The sequence below is a fragment of the Populus nigra genome, chromosome 14 (genome assembly GCF_951802175.1).
Source record: "Populus nigra chromosome 14, ddPopNigr1.1, whole genome shotgun sequence".
In the NCBI taxonomy this organism is placed as follows: Eukaryota; Viridiplantae; Streptophyta; class Magnoliopsida; order Malpighiales; family Salicaceae; genus Populus; species Populus nigra.
The window spans coordinates 6,659,833-6,684,132 of record NC_084865.1 but is presented as its reverse complement, the minus strand read 5'-3'; the positions used below and the strand labels follow the sequence as shown (position 1 = coordinate 6,684,132).

Here is a 24,300-nt window from a genome sequence, read left to right as displayed (position 1 = left end):
CAATTTTATACTGTGTTTAAACACAGTTACAATAAACAGGAAATGAAAAGCATGCAACTTTTGGTTCAGCGAAACTGAGTTTTGAACGCAGATAAAGGTGGGGCCCATGCATGAAAATTGCGGCTTGTTTTGTAACCAAATAGTATGTTGCAACTGTTAAATAAAAACGCAGCCGCAAACGCTTAACCAAATGAACTCTTAATGCACTACTCACGCCTTTAAAAAAATGACAAATACACCATTTAATAAAGCTCAAGTTGTACAACACTCTCAGTTATATTCCCATCGATTTTCCATCAAAAAACAGCCAAAAAGTTGACCCAAAGATATTGACCCAGTCAACTTTACAACCCATTTTTTATAGCCCAAGGTATCATTTTCTAGCCAACAATTGAGATCCTTCATGTAAGAATCAAAGGCCAAGATTCATGCCCAATAAAAATCATATGTTCCTTTTTCATCCCTATAATAAGGGTGAATTTCGTGCAAAAAAAGAAGAAAATCATGTGGAGAAAGGTAGCTAAAAAACCAATTTTTACACACTATTTTTTTAGTTACCCAACTAGCAACCTTGATCCCCCTCCAGCAGCTACCATAAGCCACCAACATCCCTGAAGGCGCCACCATCAGACAATCAACAGTCGCCTCTCATCCGGGTAAGCTTATTCAACCTCTTTTGGTTCTTTACATAATATTTTACATAGACTAAAGTGAGTGTAACTCTTTTTTTTTTTTGGCAATTTTATTGCCAAGAAAATTCTATCACTAGGTTGGGCCAATGATAAAAGAAAGGGTTGCACCCTCAAGCCAGCCTAGCCCATATGGCTGGGTTAAGTCTAGCCCATATTTAATGGGAAAAAAAGAAAAAGAAGTTTGTTGGGTCGACTGTCGGCCCAACAAAAATCGGGTTGGGTTGGACCTCAGCCCAACCCGTGTGCATAGCCTAGGTCCTTGGGCCCAATAGACCCTGTTCATGTAGTTGGCCAATCCCAACTCAAAAGCTAAAGGCATGGTTGGCTCGCGTCAATTTTGTTAAGAAAATAAAGCTTTGTTTGGGTCCTTAAAGCATGTTTGCAAAACACGGCCTTAAGATATTTTTAATGTCTTTGATTTTAGACCAATGGCGTGATTGACAAACTCGCTTTAAGGTTTTTTCTTTAGTTTTAATTTGTCTTTATTTTAGAGTCTTGCCAAACAAACCCTTAAAAATTTCAAAAAAAAATTGTAAAAAATTTAGGGCATCAATTTTATCTGATATTGGATTGTATACTTATACTATGAGATACAAACCTGATATTAAAAATACCTTATTTTTCTCCAAAAATTTCAAAAAAAATCCAAAATAATTGCCTTGTTTTTTATAAAATACACAAAATGTCTTTCTTCAATAATTTCACTTAATATTGAGTTGTAGACGTACACTGTAAGATATGGACTCAATATTAAAAATACATGGTTTTCATCGAAATATCAAAAAATTCCAAAAAAAAATCTTCATTTTAAAAAAATACAAAAATATGTTTTGTTTTCGTGTATACGACCAATTCTAAAGTTTTTTCATGCATATTTTCTAAAAAACAAAATGAATTTTTATAACGTTTTAAAAGTTCAAAATGAATATCATAACTAATTTATGATTATCCATTAGGATTTGAGAAAATTTTCAAAATTAACACAAAAATTAATTTGTTTAATTAATATCCAAGATATGAATTTTACAACATAATGCATACTTACAATATTAAATTAAATTAATTAATAGCAATAAACATTATGAATTAGATGTATCCAAAAAACAAGTGTGATGTTAAAGTTTGAGCCTTAGAATAGTTAAGATTTAACCCATTAAGGTAGATTTCCTCACAAACGGAGATTTGTCTTGAACCTTAGATAAGATCAACGGATACAAGCACAACTTAGAATAACAATCAATCAACAAAATAACTTATCTTAGGTATGGTGCACTAGGGGTGATGTGTTTTTCCTTTGCACAACTAGTCCTCTTACCCAGGCTTTCATAGACAATAGGTTTCCTAGTGACCATGATACTAGATGACAACTCCCTCAAATTATAACTTTATGATTAAACCCAAACACCTTTCAATCCAGGAGGCAGCTCTGTCATTTAACATTGTGCATGTCATAACAAGAGGTAAATAGAAAAAAAAAATCACCACTTAATTTTATGGTAACTAGAAAGCCTCATACTGATCTTTCAAAGATTCTTAAGTAAGGGATGGTTATGTTTACAGAAAGATAAAAATTACCCTAATACATCGTACCTATTGTAAAACGCTTTGTGTTTGTTTGTAAAGACAAAAGTGTCAGTCGAGCTTTAAATTATGGTTGCTTAGACAAACATGTGTTTATTATTATGGCTAAAAGCCTAAACTAAACTAAAGGAAGTGATTTGGGACTTGAGCCTGAAGAAGGCATAATCCTCACTTTTATGAAAATAGCCTTTGAACTAATGATCAAATGAACTTAAATCCATTTTAACTTATAATGATCAAAATATGCTTAAAAGTAACCACTCAATCTCAATTAGCTTGTGTGAGATAGCGTTGATCCAACTTTAGCTCACTCATTATAGAAAGGAGGGTTATATCTCGAAAACTAAAATAAATAAACATTCAAAAATACCATCATACATAAGTTAAGCAAAAACATTTGAGATAATTAACAATTTACAAAAAGTATTTATAAATAAAAATTTATGTTGATATTTTATCAATATTTACAATTAAAATTAAGCTAAATAGTGATATGGATGCATGATCACAACTCCATATCCAATTCCAGAATAAGAATAAAATAAAGATGTATGAAACAAAGACTAAAAAAACAACACAAACAAAGATATATGCAAAAGTAAAAAAGAACAAATCAAATATATTAAAAAAAAACATACATTATTTATTTATTAAGAAAAAAACATAATAAAAATATTCAAAGCTTGCATTAAATCACATAAAGCATGTTATCATTGAAAACAATAAACAAAGTTTAGCCCTAACATGAATCCCTAGTGGGGTTATCATGCTATCGTAAGAGATATTTCGACGAACTATATGGAAAAAGGATACATAGGACAAAAAATATGGCACCACCTACATTTAAGGTAACTAGAAAACCTTTTATTGATCTTTCAGAGATTCTTTAGGTGATTCGTTGCACATTCTAATGACCACGAAGGCATATGATCTGATGGATTGGGCATGCCTCCTTTTTATCTCTCTTCTTGTACCAACGGTGAAGATGAGCGATACTCATGGTGGTAGATTAAGCGTTGAAAAGTCTTAGCCTTTCTCCCTTCCTCTCGCTACTAGTTCAATCTATAAGGGTTATTACTGTTATGTTTCGATGATGGGGGAAGAGAGGTGATTAGTGTGGAGCTATTGGTGGCTATCATTACTCTTACTACTGTTATTTTTGGATTCTGACAATGATAAAAGGATGGTGACTAGTCTTATTGGTCTGACGTTTCTTGATATATAGTTTTTTTACAAAAGTGATTTTTTTGTAGAGGATTTTTTTTTCTTTTTATAAGGTATGTCGTACCCTTCGCAAAAGCGCGACATAACAGAGACCCTTCCCAGACAAATTAAGAGGTTTTTGGTTGGATAAGGAGTCACCACCTAGTATTATGATTATTAGAAAGTTAACATGACTTTAAAGATTTTAAGCAAGAGACTAATTGCATAAAATAAAGGTATTAGCATCCCTAGTACACTTTACCTGAAGTAAGTTGCATCATTTTTCTGTGTTTGTGGTTGTTATGGTTTAATGGTGTTTCTAAATTCTATCAGCCTACTATGGAGGGTTTATTATGATGAACAAAACCTGGTTTTCTAGATCAAGAACTTGGTCTAAAAAATTTCGGTTTAAAAAGATATTAGAAAAGAGCAAGCTCATTCACAACTCATCTGTCGTGAAGGAGCTAAAGTTAGAAATTCAAAGAGAAGATGATGGTTCGTTGTTAAAAGGAGCAGGATTTAAAGGATAATAGTGACGTGAACCTCATGATCACGTGGTCACGCAACCCACAATCAAGATTGAAATTTGATTTTGAAAAGTCAAAAGAGGTCTGATAAAAGTGTTATACAATGAAAACTTGTTCCAAAGCACCAGTACTATTGGAATTGAATTGAATGATGCCTCAAAACCAAATAATCTTTGATAAGTTATTTTTAGCTCTTTTAATAACCAAATGATGCAAAAATCACTCTTACATGTTAAGTTGAGAAAACTTTATAATTATTATTGATCAAAATGTGCTAAAACTTAGGCTTACAAGAGTTTAAGTACTTCTGAAAACTTAACCATAATGGATCTATCCTTTTAGGCTGAATTGACTCATTTACAAAACTAATCCAACACCTATACTAGTAAGCCCAAACCCTAATCCAAATAAGTCTTGGATCCTAACTGAAAACAAAGTATTAATTAAGGCCAAACAAGTCTTGGATTATAGTTGATGTAAAAGAAATAAATTCCATAAGTCTGATTCGTATGATGTCATGAGAAAAAAAGAAAAAAAGAAAATATTGTAGGTCTGATACAAGGTATATTTATAGCCTACAATGTTTCCAATAATCCTAGGAACTAAAAGAGAAGTTACCGCCAAAGTAGTTTCCTAGATAAAAGATGATTTTAATTGTAGCCTTGTATTTATCCCTTTTTTTAAAAGAAAAATAGTTATTGTCCTTATTTTCCTTCTTTTGTTGCCATTAATTTTCCTTCTAATATTAAAAAACATGATCAAAGTTATTGAAATATTCTCATTGCATACTAGAAAACCTTATCGCCACTTATGTTTCTCAAATCAACTTGGATTCCTTTGTTTTCTTTATTGTGTTTTCTCCTCACCTGACAAGGAAATAAATAAAAATAATAGAAATAAATATTTTTCCCACACATAATAGGAAATCCTTAAAACACATGAAAATTGAAATAAACAAGGCTAATCAAAATTGATACAAAAATTAACAGCCTTGTTGTTGAGAATTCATAACCCAAATAAGATTGGATTAGACTCCTCTAATGGATCTTTAAGATCTGCCTTGTCTAAAACTTGTAGAACCAACTCATTCAATGTTTCTTTCAATGCATTTGTTTCGAATTGTGTAATTAGCCCATTTGACGCATGTAATGGGTATTTGCTAGTGTGTGGGCTAATCCACATCAAATTGTCTAATAGTGGTGTCTATTCTAACGATGTTATTGTTGATGTTGTCATTATTTAAAATGGGAGAGAGATACATGTTCTTTTATTTTCTTTTCTTTTTGGTTTTAAGTCAAAGTATAGTGAAAGTGTGTGTGTGTGTGTGTGTGCGTGCGCGTGTGTTTTGCTGGTGGCTAGTGAGGGAGAATAAAAAAAGGACTAATTTCAGCTCATAGTGGCTGCCAATGATAGTGTAACGATGAGAAACGTATGTGTTTGTGATTTTTGAAAGATTAATAGGTTTGATTGTTGGTCGTAGTTAATTGTGATTTTTAGGAAAGAAATAGAGGCTATGGTGTTAACTGAGAAAGGGTTATGGTGGTGTTGGAGAAGATGGCCCTCATAGTGTTTTTTTTATGTTCTATCCTTTATATGGCTGGTGGTTGGGTTTAGAAATAATGGGTCTAGGATTTTTTGTTTCTTTTAAGACAGTGTGTGACATAAAGAGAAAAGTGTGGCAAATCCTTTTTGGCTTTTTTTAATCTTTTTTTTCTGTGATTTTAGGAGAGAGTGTGTGATTATGTGTGTGGCTTTTTTATGCAATAATTAATTCTTTTTTCTTTGGCTAATGCTTCTCTAAAATTCTCCCTCTCCTCTTTTATGTGTGAAATTCCCTTATTATTTATATGAAAAATAATTTATCTTTTTCTTCTTATTACTTGGCCACCAAGCAAACTTAGTGACCAAGAAACCCAAAATCAATTTGGTCTCTCATTTTTTTCTTTGAATTTTAATCCTCTTCTCCAAATACTTTTATTTTAAAAAAAAAGGCAATGACAACATTGACTTGATGAGCAAAATAAACCAATAATTTTTAAATGAGCGCGTTAAAAATTGAACGTATAGAAAGTAAATTTTTAATTCTTTTGAAAAGATGATAAAAATGATAAAAATAACACAATACATCAAAAATATATATTTTTTAATTTTATGTTTTTCTTTTTGCTATTTTTTATTTTTTAAAAAAATAAGAAAAGATGGGTAAAAAATCGACTTATGACAGTTGCCCCCTTCTTTACAATGCTTATGGTATAAAGTCTTATGAGACTTTAGAAAGTAAGTTTGTAAAGAAAAGAAAAATGTGTTAGGTGTTTGAGTGTCAGCCTTCTGAGTGAAAATATCTAAGATTTTTCATAAATGGTCTCTATTCAAGTGACGTACTCATGGTTTATGATCAAGAAACTTGCTTATGGTTTCTAATCGGGTGACTTGTTCATGGTTTATGTTCGGGTAACCTATTCGTTGTCTATATTCAAGTAACCTACTCATGGTCTTTCGGGTGTCCTGCCCATAGTTTGTGATCGGATAACCTGATATGATATGAAAAATATCAAGGATTTGTCATATATGATCTTTTTTTGGGTGACCTATCGTGGTTCGTGATAAGGTAACCTGGTTGTGGTCTTTGTTCAGATGACCTACTCGTGGTTTGTGATCGGATAACCTACCTATGTTTCGTGATCGGGTAACTTGTTCTTGGTGTGAAAACTATCTAGGATTTTCACGAATGGTCTTTTTATACAGGTGACCTACTTGTGGTTTATGATCGGGTAACCTACCTGTAGTCTCTGTTCAGGAAACTAGCATGTGGTTCGTGATCGGTTAACTTGCTCGTGGTGTGAAAAATATCTAGGATTTTTTCATGGATAATTGATTATGTCTTGGAGATGTTTTACTTTCCTTTTCTTAAATGGACCATTTTCTGATTTTTCTTTAGATTGTCCATGTTGGACTTCTAGTCATCTATTGGAACCTTATTAGGTTTTTGCTTACTGGACCTTTCTTTATTGGAATTTTGTTGGGTTTTTTTATCAATTAGAGCTTTGTTGGGCTCGAATCCTCACTGAATTTCTAATCAACAAGAACCTTGTTAGGCTTAGAACCTTGTTGAGTCCTAATTTGCAAGAGTCTTGCTGGATTTTTTATTTAAAACCTTGCTGGGTTTTTAATTAACTGAAGCTTTGTTAGGCTTAGAGCCCTGCCGAGTCCTAATTTTCTGGAGTTTTGTTGGACTCTTTCTTGAAAACCTTGTTGGGTTTTTAATCAATTAAAGCCTTATTGAGCTCAGAACCTTGTCAGGTTTTAATTTATCAGAGTTTACTGGATTATTTCTTTGTAGCCTTGCTGAGTTTTTAATTAATTGGAGCCTTATTAGGCTCAAAACCTTATCGTGTCTTAATTTGCTAGAGTTTTGCCGAACTCTTTCTTTAAAATCTTGTTGGGTTTTTAATCAACTGGAACCTTATTGAGCTCAGAACCTTGTCGTCCTAATTTGTTGGAGTCTTGTTGGACTCTTTCTTTGTTAAACCTTGTTGAGTTCTTAATTGCTAGAGTCTTATTAGGCTTAGAACTTTGCCAGGTCCTAATTTGCTAGACTTTTATTGGACTCTTTCTTTGTTAAGCCTTGTTGGGTTCTTAATTGCTAGAGTCTTAGTGGGCTCAGAATCTTATCAGATCCTAATTTGTTGGAGTCTTGTTGGATTCTTTCTTTGTTAAACCTTATTGGGCTTTTAATTATTGGAGCCTTACTAAGCTCAAAACCTTGTTGGGTCCTAATTTGATAGAGTCTCGTTGGAATTTTCTTCATGAGTTTTCTTGGAAAATATCTGCAAAAACATTATGCAATGATTTGGGATTAGATGATATGTATGCATCCTTACCTAGTTTGAAATATAGGCTCCAATTTCTTGCCATCTCTCTATTGCTTAGTGGATGAGGTTTGCAATTTCTGAAATAAATTCTTTTGATCTTTTGACTCTTCAGCGCACACGGGTTTTATCTATTTGGTCAATGTGTTTGATTGCCTCTCTGTTGCATAGCCTGGACCTTTAGGTGATAAATGAAGCTCTACTCAGTTAGTTATTTTTTTAGAAGTGATAAATTTTCTTAGCCGTGAAATTGCTCCCTGGTTAGATGATGTCCCCTTTCATGTTGATATTCTTGCACCATTGCCCATTTAATTTATTTTGATGGATAAGTAGTGTTATATTATTCTTACTTCTTTGAAAGAGTTTTTACAATCATCTACATCAATGATTGTTGCAAATCGTCTCTCAACAGCTCCTTCATGTGATAATATGTTTTTCATGTATCATAGTCATCCTTCAAAGGGTAAACCTAATCTTTGGCCATGAAGATGCCCCTCAAGTGCAGTGTTACTCTCAACTGTTGTTGGAGTTCACCAAGTAGCATACTATCTATGAGAAAAGTTTCCTTCTTTTAATCTAGTTGTATTCGTTCTTCTGATTATCATAAAAACACTTGTCATTGTGAGATGTTATTCATAGCTTCGATGGATTTTATTGAATCATCATTTGATTATTCACAATATGCTTCTTTGCCCCCAACTGGTATGTTCACTTGTTTGATATAAACTAAAATATTGTTGTGTTTTCTAATCATTTGTCTATTTTAAGTTTAAGAAAGTCATCCTCAATAAGAAGATATCTTATCAGGTTAAAACCTAACTATTCTAATGTCAAAAAATATTTTTTTATATATTTTTCTTTTAATATCGGGAATACATTATATTTATAAGTTCATAATCCTTGGTATTCGAACAAAAAAAAAATTGTTTTGATATTTTTAAAATGTAGGTTAAGTTCTCATGGATTTCATAAACTGGTTATTAAATTTAAAAATGCATGCAAGGATATCAACAAAACTATTTTCTTGGATTTTTTATATTTAATGATGCTAAATCATGCCATGTATTTTTTTTATTTATGCAAATATGATATTTTATTTATTTTTGAGAGATTGGTTATAAGCAATTTAAAATAAAATTGTATTTTTGAAAGATTTTTTTTTTGTGGAAGGAAATTGATTTATTTAATACCAAAAAAAATATCTCACGTGTAGATCACAATTTCAAATATTAAATATAAAAGGGTATAAAAATGGGGAATTCAAAATTGATTTCAAGATGATCTTCCAAAAATTAAAAATTTATGAAACTTGGACTAAGGTCGTGTTTGGCCGAACATAAATAAAATGTTTTTATCAAGCTATTTTAAATATGATATTCACTCACGATGAATTATCGTTCATCAACTCAAAATCGAGTAACACTAAAAATCCACACAAATCTTATTAATTTCATGAATTTTGTTCAAATCGCATACTAATTCAAATGACTCAACACCAACCCAAACATAATTAATGAATCAAAACTCAATACTCAAATCAACATAAATTCAACCAGAATCCCAAAATCAACATTTAATGTTCAAATAGAAATCACAACCTTAAAAAAATAAGTTCATAATCCAACACAAAAAATCAAGTTATTTCATAGTTAAAAGACACATCAAACCAAATTAATAATGTCCAAACAATCCAAAATTATATATAATAATCAGCATTTTGTCCTAAAATTTCATAATTTTTAGCAATTTGTCAACAAAAATGATTTGAGATTATAGATCAACCTTCTAAGAACTAGGAAATAATTGGAGAGGCCTTTGTAACCAAGGAAACAATGTTGGAGAACTTTGGAAAGTGGAAGAATAGTGGCGATGCGTGAATTCACGTGTTATCATCGGTGAACAAAAAAAAGGTAGATATGGAACTGCTTCTTCTCCCTTTTCTTCTTGTGTTGGTGGCAAGGGTCACTGTCACATGCAAAAAAAAGAAAAACCACGCAAACCAACTTATTCATTTTATTTTTTTCTCCTCGATTTAACTTTTTTTTAATGTTTCTTGGTCTTTCTTCTTCTTTTGTCGGGTTGTTACTGAAGGTGGCTGTAAGTTGGTCTATTCACGGGGAGAAGTTGAGGATGTTGCCTCGGTATAGTGGTCATTCACCGACAGAAGCAAGAAAATATGTTTATTTCTTGAGCTTGACTAATTGTTAAATCCAAATTCTTTGGATTTATCATGTTTATCAGGCCTATTTTATTTTTGTTTATTTTTAGTTTTTTTCTATTTATAAAAATTTATAACAAAAAATGTTCAGTAATGTACCAATTGCATAGATCACCTTTTACTAAGGTTATGTTCTCCTCAATTTAACTCACTCCTTTCCAGATCACATCATTGTCCATGCATGGATCACCGTTTTGCCATAACCAAGCTATTGGTTTGAATGCTTTTGAAGTGTTTTCATATCATTATTTGTTGTTTCCCTGATTTTCATAACTATGGTTCTTAAATAATAAATTTGTATTAAAATTTTAATATTTTTTCAATTACTATGTATCTAATAATAATAATAATAATAATAAATTGTTCATAAGAACCTCATTCAAATTATTTTTAATTTTTAAAATTTCTAAATAATTTTTGAAAATAATTTTTATCAGATTTATGATTTTTTTTTAACTTTCAGTCATATATAAAATATAAGAAATACTAATTTAATATTTTTTTAACTTGCTTTAACAATTATGAAATATTTTTTTAACAAAAACAATTATTCTAATTAAAAACCTTATGTTCTTTAAAATAAACAAGAGACAAAATAACATTCAAAATAACTGTATTTTCAAGTTTAACAATAATATAAAACAATTTTATGTTTTTTTTTTCTTGACATTTAAAAAGAAAATGTATCCCCTGCAGTGTTGCGCAGATACTAGTATTTATTAAACCAACTGCCACCTTCTCTTTGCCCCGGAATACAAAAAGGTATATATATATATATGATATTCACAGAGTTACTCAAAAGAGATCGCGTGGCCTAATGGATAAGGCGCTCGCCTCCGGAGCGGGAGATTGTGGGTTCGAGTCCCATCGCGATCGTTTATCAACTACTTTTCCTTTTTGTACTTTCATTATAGGAAAACAAAATCATATCATACGTCTCGAGTTCCTCCTTAAGTTTAACCTTAGCTTCTTTCTTTTTTTCGTTATGGCAAATATTTAATATCAAAATCTGAATAAAATGGTCATTTTTTTTTATATATATATGTATATAAAAAAAAAAGACCTAAGAACTAAGCAATTTGACTTTTCGTAAATGAACCCATGAACGAAGGAAATTTACAAATGTTAATTTGAATGAGTAGAGCGTATATACTAATCCACCAAAAAAAATATATATATATATATATATACACAAGTGTTTCCTTTGTAACCATCTTTTTCATGGGACTAAGATCGTCCACGAAATATCCAGTGGCAGACATGGGTGGCAAATGGATTGGGTACAAAAAGCAAACATGCTCAGGAGTTACAGGTGTGGTGGGTTTCAGATTGGCTGTTCACCTCATGACGTAATCATCCTTCGCGTAGGCTTCCTTCTGCAAGAAGATGGGTCCAAAAAGCAGAACCCCATTGTGTTTCAGCTACCTCTGTGAGGAATCCATCCATATTCAGAGTTTTAGTACGACCTTGTAGAGTCACTATTTTTTCAAGAAAGAAAAATGAAGGAAGAAATTTGTCTCAGAAAACACCAAATTCTAAAGCTACTAAGGTATGTAATTCACCATGATACCTCTTGAATAAGAGAACCAGTACAGGAGCTAAAGGTCGGTTTAACATCTGGAACTTGCAGCAGATCCAATTATCAACTGATAATCCAGAAGCAAAAGCTTCAACAGTCTCCAGTTCTTCCCTGGAAGGTATATGCGAAAGATAAATCTGACACATCAGTTGAAGATTAAAAAGAAGACAGAAACATATGACCCTTGAGATAAAAACATACGTCAGTAAGAAGGGACTATGATTTAATTCTAGAATATTTCCCAGAAAAGGAAATAGAAAATGAATAATATCAAGAAACAAGACACTGTAGATAATAGATTTGGGTGCTATATAGTAGTTAAAATGACCAGCACAGTTGTGAATGGGTTCATCCTACATTCATAAATTTCATTTGACGGTGAAAATAATAGATTTTTACAAAAAAAACACATACAATATCAGATAGAAAGAGAATACTTGCAAGTTCCAAGTCATGAAAAGTCGAACTCTTTAAGAGGTTCACAACACAGTGCAGCACTATATGGAGCAAAACGTTGACTTGTCAAGGGCAGAAAACCATATAGCACATGCAGAAATCATAACAAAATGAAAAAAAGAATCAAGTCAAGCAAGAAATTTACATTCCACCAGGATGCCCCACATACACAACTAAACTGATCAGCCCTCCAGGAATTAATATTTTCTTTGCAGCCTCCAATGCCAATTGTGTTGTTTCTGAAACCGTGGTTATCGTTTTGTCACCTCCTGGAAGATACCCCAAGTTGAATGCAACAAGCCTGGAAGAAAGAAGGAATTAAATCACTTCAATGGGAGTATGGAGTACAGATGAAGTGTAATTTATTCAAATTGGAGATATATTGATGTGGGGAATTTTGAACAGATGGATGTGAATTTGTTGCAATTGAACCAAGTGGAAAACCTAAAAGATATATTTATGAACTAGTGGGATAGATCTAAGTTCAAGAAGATGCATGGTCAAGCCAAACAACCTAACTAACCAAAAGTCACTTTTGATCAGATCATTACATCGCACTCAAATTTTGTCAAGAGATTCTACATGCCTTGTTCTAAGAAGGGAAGCCCACTTCGTTGGTTCACATCAGGAAGGCCTTCAAAAAAGGCCTAGAAGGTACTGTTTGATTTGTTTTTTTTTTTGGTTTAATTTCAGATCTTTAGTCTTAATTTCAGATTTTGTTTTTATTTCTCCTATCTGTTTAGGGATTCTGATTTTCCTTTCTTGTAAGAGTCCGTTTCATACATATTTTGAAGGGTTGTAATTAGGGATGTTCACGGTTCGGTTCGGTTCGGTTTTTATCAAAAAAAGTAACCAAACGGAAATTTTTTTTTAAAAAAAAAAAAAAACCGAAACCGAACCGAAATCGGTTCAAACCGACCGGTTTCGGTTCGGTTCGGTTCGGTTTTTTAGAGCAAAAACCGGTTCAAACCGGTTTGGCTCGGTTTTTTCGGTTTGGCTCGGTTTTGGCTCGGTTTGGCTCGGTTTTTTCGGTTTGGCTCGGTTTTGGCTCGGTTTTTTCGGTTTGGCTCGGTTTTGGCTCGGTTTGGCTCGGTTTTTTTCCGGTTTTTTTCCGGTTTCGGTTCGGTTCGGTTTTTCCGGTTCCAGACTTAAAAAACCGAAACCGAACCGAACCGGTCGGTTTTTTCAAAATTTTAATCGGTTTAATCGGTTTTTTTTCACGGTTCGGTTTTTTCGGTTATTTTTTTTCCGGTTTTCTCGGTTTAATCGGTTTTTCGGTTTTTTTGAACACCCCTAGTTGTAATCCTTTTTGGAGAGGCAGATAATTAGAGAATAAATTATTCAATAATAAAGCACGGTCAGGGCTCTTGTTTAAGGCTCTTTTCAGAAATTCTGTCTTCCTTTGATCTTTGATTCCTAATCAGATTAGGTTCAGGTACATCATATATTCCAACTATGTAAGAAAAAGGTTCACTGAAAAAGCAAAGCAAGTAAAGGGAACTTCAGAGGCATAAGTACATCAAATAGAAGCAAAACTTGAAATCACTAGCCTCGACAATCTATATCTAAAAACTACACATAAAAAGTCAAGAGCAAGAGAAACTTGAGCGGCAGGAAATACCTTACAGGGCTATTTGCAGGAACAATTTCTTCCATTCTACTGTGACAGATGGAGAAGAGCTTCACAAGTTCTTTCTGCACACATTGAGTTTCAGTAAGGACTACATGAGTATATATAATCAAAATAACCTCTTCATGAACAATAGGGTCAAAGCTTTCTGCTTTTTTGAAGATCAAAACACTAACAACAAACAAATTACATGTTGAATTGAAAAAAAATAGTGAGCCATACAACCATAAATGGCTGGATAAAGCATCATAGATGTTAACATAGACCTTATGAGATGCAGGATTAGCACCCCTGGAATTATATTGCTACCTCAAGTCTCCAATCATTAAAACTGAAATGCTGGCCATAAAAATTAGGGTAGAAGTCTCAATCTTTAATTATGAGTTCCAAAATTGGTGAATGGAAATACATAATAGAAATTTTAGACAAGTGGTAAATTAAATACGCGATAGAATTACCTCCTTCAAAGTGACACTTTCATCCAGCAAAGAAGAAGTTCTCTTTAAAGCATCTCCCTGTATGTCCATCCCATAAACACGACCCCTGCCCAATTCATCAGCCACCATTTTCAGCATGGCTAAAGTATCATAACCATTGCCACAAGTAGCATCTATAACAGTATCACCATTTTGAACAACACGTTTCCATATCCTAAATTTAAAAAAAAAAAAAAAAACCAAAAGAATTAACAAAAACTCAAAACCAAAACACTCGTGTAAGAAATCATCCAAGTGTTTTCAAAAGAATCAAACTTTATACTCATTTTCTAAACTAATGAATACCCAAAACCATGAAAATAATAAAGCAAACAACTAGACAAATGAAGTAGCTAGAAGTGAAAGTACTTAAACATGTAAGAAATCATGAACAGGTTCGTCAGAGTTTCAAAATTTATACTCATTTGCTAAAACAATGAATAACTAAAACCATAAAAACAAAACAACAACAAAATAGACAAATTCAAGTAAGTTAACAGAGAAGTAGCTACAAATGGGCTACTTCAGTTGCCTTCTTCTTCCCAAAAACATAACCCACCAAATCCTCCTCAGCACCTGCAAAATTACATCATAACACAATAACTAATATTTTCAGCATCATATTTAGACTGTAAGAACAAACAAACAAAAAAAGTACCTGAAAGGGGATACTGCATTAAGGATGTAATGGCAGTGTTGGCAGACAATTTTCTTTTCTGGTGAATGGAAATGGGTTTTGAGTAAAAGGGAACATTGATAGAAGGGAAATTAAGGGTAAGATTTGAGTGCAAGGGAGGTTTTAGTATTAGCCTCCTGCTTAAACAGTTCATTGCTGTTAGGGTGGACAGGTCAAGAAGCTTTGGTTATGGATTATATGTATGAGCCTCCGGCTCTCAGCAACCTGTGCAGGTGGACTAAAAAGCAAGCCCACATGAAACCCATATTTTCCAGCCTTTGCATTTTAATTTTAATTTATTATTATAATTTAACTTGTAATATCATGACTTTATTGATTATTTCATAAATATAGGCATTAGGACTGATGAACTACAATCACGACTGAAAGAGTAGTTGGGAAGAATTATCTTAGGAGGAAAAATAATAAAAATGCCGAAATAAATGCTTTTGTAATCTACAACTTGAAAACATTATAGAATTTGAAATCCATTAGAAAAGAACAAAAAATTTTAGAATTTTTTTAAATAATAATAGAAAATACCTAAATTTTTTAAAGTTTTTGTGCTTAAAAATTATTAAAATAATATTTTTTATTTTAAAAAATTTATTTTTGAAATTAATAAACCAAAATAATTTTAAAAAATAAAAAAATATATTTAAAATTAAAAAATTAAATTTCAATAAAAGAAAAAAAATCACTAAAAAAAATTAAAACTAAAGAAAACTTTAAAAAACACTGTCCAACATAAACTAAAAGTAATTTTTCAAAAAGTAATTTTTTTCTTTTATTATTAGTATAATTAGACTATACAAATAAAAAAATTGCAAAAACATTGCCTATAATCTCAAAGGAGGGAAGGATTCCTTTTAAAGAGAGGTTAGAGCTTCACTCTTAAAAGTAGAAACGTAACTTTTTATTAGAATAGTATAATTATTATTATGCATATACTAAAAGAAAATAAATTATGTAGAAATAACATGATATTAAATTGTTAATATGCATATTTTATTATTGTATATGATCCTAGCTATATTTTATTATATGCAAGTATTGACTTTTAATTCACAATAATATTTTTACCTGTTGTCAAAAAAAAAAGTTAATAACACCTATACATTAATTCTTTTACATTAAAAAAATATTCAACTTGCAATGAGAGGAATTGAATAGATATATTAACAATTTTATTTATATTTATTGGCATAGATGATACTTGATTTATTTAATTAAAAACATGCATATATTTTTTTATTTGTTATTAGGAATTTTTTTATAAAAAAAACCCTTTAAAAAGCTTGCATATTTATTTTTTTATCAAAAGAAATTATTCGATCCATTGTTTTCTTTATACTCGGCATATTTATCCTTTTACTCTTGGCATATATATCACTATTTTTTATAATATTTTTTTAGTTTTTTCTTTTTTTCTTTATATTTGTTTTTGAAAAAAAATATTATTTTTTATTCTTTACACTTGAAATATTTATTCTCATTCTTTTGTAATTTGTTTTTGGATTTTTTTTCTTTGCACTTTTTTTTTAGAAATTATTATACAAAGACTAAAAAAATAATATTTCATTGTAGCAACTGCAACATCATTCCATTTTTTTATTATGTTAAAAATTAGTTGAGATTTTATATGTCTTTATTAATGCATATGATCTTCATTATATTTGATTATATATAAGCATCGACTTTTTATTTCACAACTATATTTTTTACTCAAAGTAAAAAACCATATTAATAACATCTGCACTTTAATTCTCTTGCACTAGAAAAAAAAATTATTCAACCAACAATGAGGCGAGTTGAATAGACATGTTAACACCTTTTTTTGCATTTACTAACATAAATGGTTCTCAATTTATATAATTAAATGCATGCATAGGCTTTTTAATTTATAATTAAGATCTTTTTGTAAAAAAAAAATCATTTGAAAAGCTTGCATATTTATTTATTTATTATAAAAAAAATTATTCAGCTTGCAGCAAAACATGGGTCAAATAACTAGTTTTAACTAAATTATTGATGGCTGATGTGTTATGTTGACAAAGAAGAAGAAGAAGTAGTAATCTATTTGAAGTTTCAATAATAATAATAAAGAGAACAAAGCTAGTTAGGTCGCGTTTGTTTTTCACTGGCTTTTGCGTTTGCGGTGAAATAAACGCAACAAGGTGTTTGGAAACAAATCAAATTGTATTTTATACTGCGAGGTCCACTAAAAAATTGAGTTTGAAATTGTAACAAACCTGCCCAACATGCTGTATATTTTCTGTTTTGAGCCTTACCGCCCTCACAATTTTGTTCTTGGTGACACGAGCCTACTTCTGAGCCTAACGCTCCAACAAGTGTATGGTAGAGTAGCGCAGCGACCCACACCTGTCATATACTGTCCACTTTGGGTCCCTCCCATCCCAGGGTTGTTGACCCGCATGGTTTTCAAACGCGTATAACATGTTAGCAACCAGCACTACTAATAAGGCAATGGCTCTAGACGCTCGCTTCCAATGTGGGATATCACAATCTCCCCACCTTAAGACGAGTCGTCCTCAGCTCTGATACCAAAATATAACATCCTCATATCCGGGATAAAGCAACGATCTCATGTTAACTCATAAACATTGTGGTTGATATGAATGATGATTTTTGTGGGATTAAAACCCATGATGATTGGATTGAATTGAGTTAGGAGATGTTGTATATTAGAACAGTAAACAAATCGTATGTCGATAACTTGGAACCTCTCAATAAATGGAAGACTCCGTTAAAATTTCGGTAGACTTTAATACAAACACCATGAATTGATATAGAAAAAAAAAATTAATCACTCTCTTTATCAATTAATATGAGATCGTTGCTTTATTTCGGATATCGGGATGTTACAGAAATGCAGTTTTTGTGTAAATGTTTTTACATGTTTTTTTAACTGAGTTTCGTAAAAATTTCGCAAATATTTTATACATGTTTTTTGCTATACATAAATTTCAACCATGATTTTTACCAAACACATATCTAAATTCAACTAATTATAGTTAATAATACTTTTTTAAATTTTAGTTTTTTCAAACCACAACAAAAAAATTACCTAAAAATAAACAAACTCGTTAGTCAGACCTTCAAATTAGTATATATAATAATGATAAAAAGGTACTTATTAACTAATACTTTAAAAAGCATGGAGAAAACACCATAGCTTTACCCGCATCACATGCTTTTTTTTTTGTTTTTTTGTTTTGTTTGTTCATTCATTTTTTTTTGTTTTTTTTGTTTATTCATTTTTTTTGTATTTCTTTTTTTCCCACATTTTTTCCTCTTTTTTAAGCTTTATTTTTTTTTCTTTTTTTTTTCCAACATTGACTTTTTTTTTCTTTTTTTTTCTTTTTTTGTTTTTTCAAAATTATCTTTTTTTAATTTTTTAATATTGAACTGGTTGAAAATTTAGTTATGTAGTTTTTTTCTTTAAAACATTATGGATTACTACATTATTTCCTTATATGGTTTTTTTCTTCTTTTTTTTTGAATTTTTTTCTCTTTTTTTTCAAAATAGTCTTTGTCAATTTTGCTTTATAGTTTTTTTCTTTAAAACACTGTGGATTGTCACGCCACATGCTTTTTTTTTCATTTTTTTTGTTTATTCATTTTTTTTGTTTTGTATTTTTTTTTCTTTTTTTTCTTTTTTTTTCCCACATTTTTTTCGTTTTTTTAGGCTTAAATTTTTTTTTCCAAGATTGAATTTTTTTTCTTTTTTCTTTCTTTTTCAAAATTACCTTTGTTTATTTTTTTTTAATATTGAATTGGTTGAAAATTTAGTTATGTAGTTTTTTCTTTAAAACATTATGGATTACTATAATATTTTCCTACATGGCTTTTTTTTTCTTATTTTTTCTTATTTTTTCAAAATGGTCTTTGTCGATTTTGCTTCATAGTTTTTTTTAAAAAAAAAACACTGTGGATTGTTACAATATTTTTCCACATAGTTTTTATTTTGTTACAGTATTTCCCCACTTGTTTTTTCTAAAATTATCTTTGTCGATTTTTTTTTACTATTGAGCTGATTGAGAATTCACCTTTAAATTTCCCTATATGTTTTTTTTTCATTTTTTCCCAAAATTGTCTTCTTCTTCTTTTTTTTTTTTAATTTTTTATGTTTTTTTTAAAAAATTGTTTTTGTTGATTTTATTTTTTTAATATGGAGCTGGTTGAAAATTTAACTTTGTATTTTTAAAAAAAAACACTGTGGATTACTAAAGTTTTTCCCCACATGGTTTTTTTTTATTTTTTATGATTTTTTTGTTTTTTTTCTAGAATTATCTTTGTCGATTTTATTTTTTTCATGTTAAGATGGTTGAAAATTTAGCTTCGTAGTTTTTTTTCTTTAAAACATTGGATTGCTACAGTGTTCCCCCCACATGATTTTTTTTATGATTTTTTTCAAAATTATTTTTATCAATTTTAATATTGAGCTGATTGAGAATTACAACTATAGATTTCCTCATGAAACACTATAGATTGCTACAATGTTTCCCTGTAAGGTTTTTTTTTCCTTTCGTTTTTTTTATTATGATTTTTTCTAAAATTTTATTTTTTATTTTATTTTTGAAATATTAATCTGGTTAAAAATTTAGTTTTGTAATTCTTTCCTTGAAAACATTGTAAATTGCAACAATTTTTTTCATATAATTTTTTTTTAATTTTTTCCATAAATCCACAATAATACACAAACAGGCCACAAACCCGCGGCATTGCACGGAGATGACATCTAGTCCTCTCTCTATACAGCGACACACGAACATGCAGACATCATTTTTGCAGTAGTGAAGCTTCTCAATGGGAAGATCTCTAGGTCAACATAAAACTCGATCCTTAATCTTTGTTTTGTAAGCCCCTGGTTCATTCAAAATGAACTCTTACAACTGGGTAGCAAAAAAATGTGAAATCAAAGGTAAAAACAGAGCACAAAATCACAGATATTCAAGATCAATACATGTGAAATCTTGGGCTTTCCTCTTTTTTTTTTTTTCTTTTTTTCATGGAGGCAAATGGGCAGATGGCATGCATGGTTAAGGAGCACCATAGGATAACTGTAAGCACCTGAACATTTACTTTCATTCTTGTTTGGCTTTTGTCAAGAAGCTCAGCAACAAAGAATGACTCGAAGTAATTTTGAGTAGTGTAGTTTAACTGGTCATACTTTAGATTTATTCTCTAAAGATTACTAGTTTGAATCTCACACACCTCAGAGCCACTAGAGGGTTACATGATCATTAACTTCAGGGGCCGTGAGATTAGTTGATGTGCGCGCAAGCTGACCCGAACACTCACATTAATAAAAAAAATAGAGAATGACTCGAAGCTAGCAGAGGACATGGATGAGCAACCAGCAGGTAAAAAAGGATCCAAACCCCCCGACCATAGACCCCGGGGAAAAAAGGCCAAAACAACTTGCATATAGGAGTGATTATTTTTTGTTTGATTTGATTTTTACTTATAAAAACAACCAAACCAAAATTTTATAAAATATAAAAAATAAAACCAAAATCGGTTCAAACCGACCGATTTCAGTTTGGTTTGGTTATTTTATATTAAAAAACAAAACCCAATTGACTTGTTTTTATTCAGTTCGGTTATGGTGTGGTTCGGTTATTTTTTTGAGTTTTTTTTTTTACTTTCTAATGAGTTTGATTTGATTCGGTTTTTTTTCAGTTTGAAAAAAATATTTTTAAATATTCTAATCAGTTTTTTTATGATTTGATTTTTTTAATTATTTTTTTTTGTTTAATCAGTTTTTTTTTCTTACCCCTGTTTGCATACCACAACGAAAGTAGTACAAAAAAATCAAGAAAGAAAAACCCATAGTCCAAGAGACTTGTACACCACAATTATTGATATACATGTTACCAACTAATAATAATAAAAAAAAAAAAAAGAGGTACAGAGACTTTCCCTGCAGCATAGGCAAGCAAAAAAGTCTAGTTTAAAATGTGAATACGTCCCATCTACTTCGCCAGGAGAAGGACCGGCACCGACCACATTTGTTCAAGGGAGTCATAGGAAGTTACTAGAGTTTTTTTTTGTATTTTTATTTTGAAAATATATTAAAATAATATTTTTTATTTTTAAAAAATTATTTTTAATATCAGTATATTAAAATAATTTGAAAATAAAAAAAATTAATTTACAATAAAAAAATCAAATTTTATTCAATTTCTATTTAAAACAATTTTTAAATAAAAAAATTTTATTTACAGTAATATCAGTACAGCCCGATGATAAGGTTGTAAAACTATATAAATACGAAGGTCACAGCCAAATCTTCATGGATTTTTCTTTGATTTCTTTTCTTGTAAGCTATTCAAAAGCTGAGCAGCAATGTCGATAACCGGCCAAAAAGTATAAAGATTTTGTAATGAAACGTGGCATGATCTGATTTGCTGTATAGTTTGGCATTTATGATTTATTTAGATGTTAGGGCAACGGGGAGGTGATCCAATGTGCTCGAGTATACTTGAACTTGCAAAATAAGTCAAATGTTTTTTTTTGTTTTTTTCTCACCATTCTAAACCATCAAAGTTTGGATAGATCTTAGGAAGAAACATTTATGAGAAAAAGGGAAAAATAATGGCAATAACCAACAAGGCGATCCAGGGGATAATTATTAATACAAAAATGGTTTCTTTTCTCTTTTAGAAAAGGAAAAAAGAAAGAAAAATTGCTCAAGTTCACATCATTAAATTACATAGATTTTTTTTGGAAGGCCGTCTTTTTTAAAAAAGAAAAAGAGAATAGTATGTACTGTATGAAAAATAAAAAAGATGAGAAAAATTCAAATTGTACTTAGAACTAGTAAATGCTAGGTGTTTTACTGAATATCTAAAAAATTATAATTAAATATTTAAATTCTTAATGTGTTTTTTAACAGAAAAAATCAAACTATGTACGGATTGATCTGATTAACTTGGTAAGTTTAAAGATAATTCGGATGGTTAATAAAAATATAATTTGATTAAAAAAAATAAGATGATATCTTTTTAAAAATATATACACGACAACATATTAAATCGACTTAGATCAAACTCAAATTAACCTGCAAAATCCGCTACCTAGATCATGAGACCCCGATAACCCTATAGAAAGCAAATAAAAAGAAAAACTTTTAAACTAAATTCTTAAGCAATCAAAATGTTATAGGATGAAATTAAAAAAAAAAGTTAAGTCAACAAGGGTTAACCTATCAAACTTGAGTTATGAGACCAGGATAACCACACAGAAAGCAAATTAAAACAAGTTATGAAGCTTAATTATCAATTAACCCGGTGTTGAATGATAAAATTAAAAAAATCAATTAAAAAAGAACACAAAAAACATCTTGAGTCAACTAAACAAATTCGTGACATAGATCATAAGACCGATATAACCTCATAGAATACAAACTAAAATAAATCATGAAGTCTAATTATCAATCAATCCAGTATTAAAAGATGAAATTGAGAAAACATCAACAAGAAAAAGAAAAAAAAAACCAAGTTAACCGACCTAACTAGCGACTCGGGTCATAAGACCGTGATAACCCCATATAAAAAAAAATATAAAGTTCAATTATCAATTAACATAATGTTGAAGGATTAAATTGAAAAAATTAAATAAAAAAAGGACAAAAAATAACCTGAGTCAACCGTGGTTAACATCACGAACCCAGGTCAGGATACTATGATAACTGCATAGAAAGAAAATAAAATAAAATAAAATAAAATATAAAATATAATTCTTAATCAACTTCAATATTAAAAGATGAAATTAAAAAAAAGTATTCAATTCAAAAAAACTTAAGTCAACCTGGCTAACCCATAAAACTTGTGACTTGACTCATGAGACAATGATAGCCACATAGAAAACATATTAATAAATAAATAAATTATGAAACTCAATTCCTAATTAACTCAATGTTAAAAGAAAAATGTTGAGGAAAAAATAAATTAAAAAATAACAAAAAATGACCTAATTCAACATGACTAACTCGCAAGACTCGTGACCCTAAGTCAAGATACTAGAATAACTCTATAAAAAGAAAATTAAAACAAATTATGAAGTTCAATACCTAACAAATTTAATATTAAAAAATGAAATTGAAAGGAAAAAAAATTAAAATAATCCTTAAAAATTTTGAGTATCAAAATGAAAAAAACTTGACATTTCATTATTTATTACTGTAATGAAATACCAAGTGCAATTAGTATGGATTAATAATAATAATAATAATAATAATCCTGAAGGATATAGTTCAACTAGTTAGATCTTGAGTTTGCTTTCTAAAAATCATCAGTTCGAGTCCTATAAATTTTAGGACCATTGAAAGCTTACATGGTCATTAACTTTAAGGCCCATGAGATTAGTTAAAATGCACACAAACTGACTCAATCATTCACGTTAATAAATAATAATAATAATAATCACAAGTAAAGTTTAATTTACATATATAAGAAGTATTGTTAACTCTTTCTTTGTCGATGGTGCCAAATCCTTTTAATCAACTCTTGGACTTGTTTTTGAATAAAATTCATTATTTAATGAATAAGATCTTCGTACCTAAGTTTTCTAACTATCAAATATGATCAAATAGTATGAAAAGTTACGGTAAGTCTCCCAACTATAAATATATATTAAAATATTATGAAAAGTTGTGGTAAAAAATCATGATGTAGTTTGATGACAAAACCATGTAATTTTTTTTTTAATAATAATCACAAAGCTCAAGGTTTAAAAAATTATTTCAAATAATAAAACTAAATTTTTTTTTGAAAAAAGTAACGTCAAAGAAAAAAACCCAAGTAAATACATGTTAACTTGATTAACTTGTAACCCATGATATAAGATCAGGATAAAATGAGAATTTTTAAAAAAGAAACCAGCAAAAAAGACATAAGTTAAATAAAAAAAGCATTGGAAAAAAAAACTCGAGATAACCCAACATACAAAAAAGAGAAAAATTACAAAGCACAACGGTCAATAATTTAATGTTAAATGATGGAATAGGAAAATAAATTAATTTCATAAATAAAAAAGTCAAGAAAAAAAAAAGTAAACTCAAGTTAACACGACTAACCCACCGCTCATGATATAAGATCGGGATGAACTCATAAAAACAGCAAGTGGAACAAATGATAAAGCTTAAGGCTTAATAACCCAAAGTCAAATAATGAAATTGATTTTTTTAATTAAAGACCTAAAAGAAGACCGAACTTAAATCAAACTAATATTCTAAACTAGTGACTCTCGTTGTGAGACTGAGATTATTCTCTAAAAAGGAAGACATGAAAAAATCAGGAAGTAAAATTTCTAATCATAAAAAAATTAAAAATAAAATAAATAGCAATTGAAAAAATAATAACCAAA

At 30.0% G+C, this 24,300-nt stretch overlaps 1 protein-coding gene and 1 non-coding gene across 5 annotated transcripts; one reads left to right on the top strand and one right to left on the bottom strand.

Annotated features, from left to right (window-relative positions):
* Window positions 1-10,893: 10,893 nt before the first annotated feature.
* TRNAR-CCG (transfer RNA arginine (anticodon CCG)) lies at window positions 10,894-10,966 on the top strand. Its single transcript has one exon. It is a non-coding gene; the product is annotated as a tRNA-Arg (tRNA).
* Window positions 10,967-11,288: 322 nt separating this feature from the next.
* On the bottom strand, window positions 11,289-15,109 carry LOC133672837 (tRNA (mnm(5)s(2)U34)-methyltransferase, chloroplastic). Of its 4 annotated transcripts, none has more exons than XM_062093374.1 (7): window positions 14,890-15,109; window positions 14,744-14,807; window positions 14,214-14,406; window positions 13,747-13,820; window positions 12,271-12,426; window positions 11,653-11,780; window positions 11,289-11,517 (listed from the first exon to the last, which is right to left on the bottom strand). In XM_062093374.1, the coding sequence occupies exons 1-7, from the start codon at window positions 15,059-15,061 to the stop codon at window positions 11,444-11,446; spliced, it is 861 nt and encodes a 286-aa protein (XP_061949358.1). In that variant the 5' UTR covers window positions 15,062-15,109; the 3' UTR covers window positions 11,289-11,443. The 4 variants fall into 4 exon arrangements, with proteins under 4 accessions (XP_061949358.1, XP_061949361.1, XP_061949359.1 ...); XM_062093377.1 differs by having other exon boundaries at window positions 14,214-14,298; XM_062093375.1 differs by having other exon boundaries at window positions 11,289-11,568; window positions 11,661-11,780; window positions 14,890-15,108.
* Window positions 15,110-24,300: the final 9,191 nt, after the last annotated feature.

What these genes read in the sequence shown, in the direction of transcription:
- LOC133672837 (XM_062093374.1), bottom strand. Translation starts at nt 15,061, where the DNA reads ATGAACTGTTTAAGCAGGAGGCTAATACTAAAACCTCCCTTGCACTCA. An exon ending in GCAACTGAAGTAGCCCATTT is followed by an intron (nt 14,407 to 14,743) that starts GTAGCTACTTCT and finishes TTTTAAATTTAG; the next exon opens with GATATGGAAACGTGTTGTTC. An exon ending in AAAGTGTCACTTTGAAGGAG is followed by an intron (nt 13,821 to 14,213) that starts GTAATTCTATCG and finishes CAATGTGTGCAG; the next exon opens with AAAGAACTTGTGAAGCTCTT.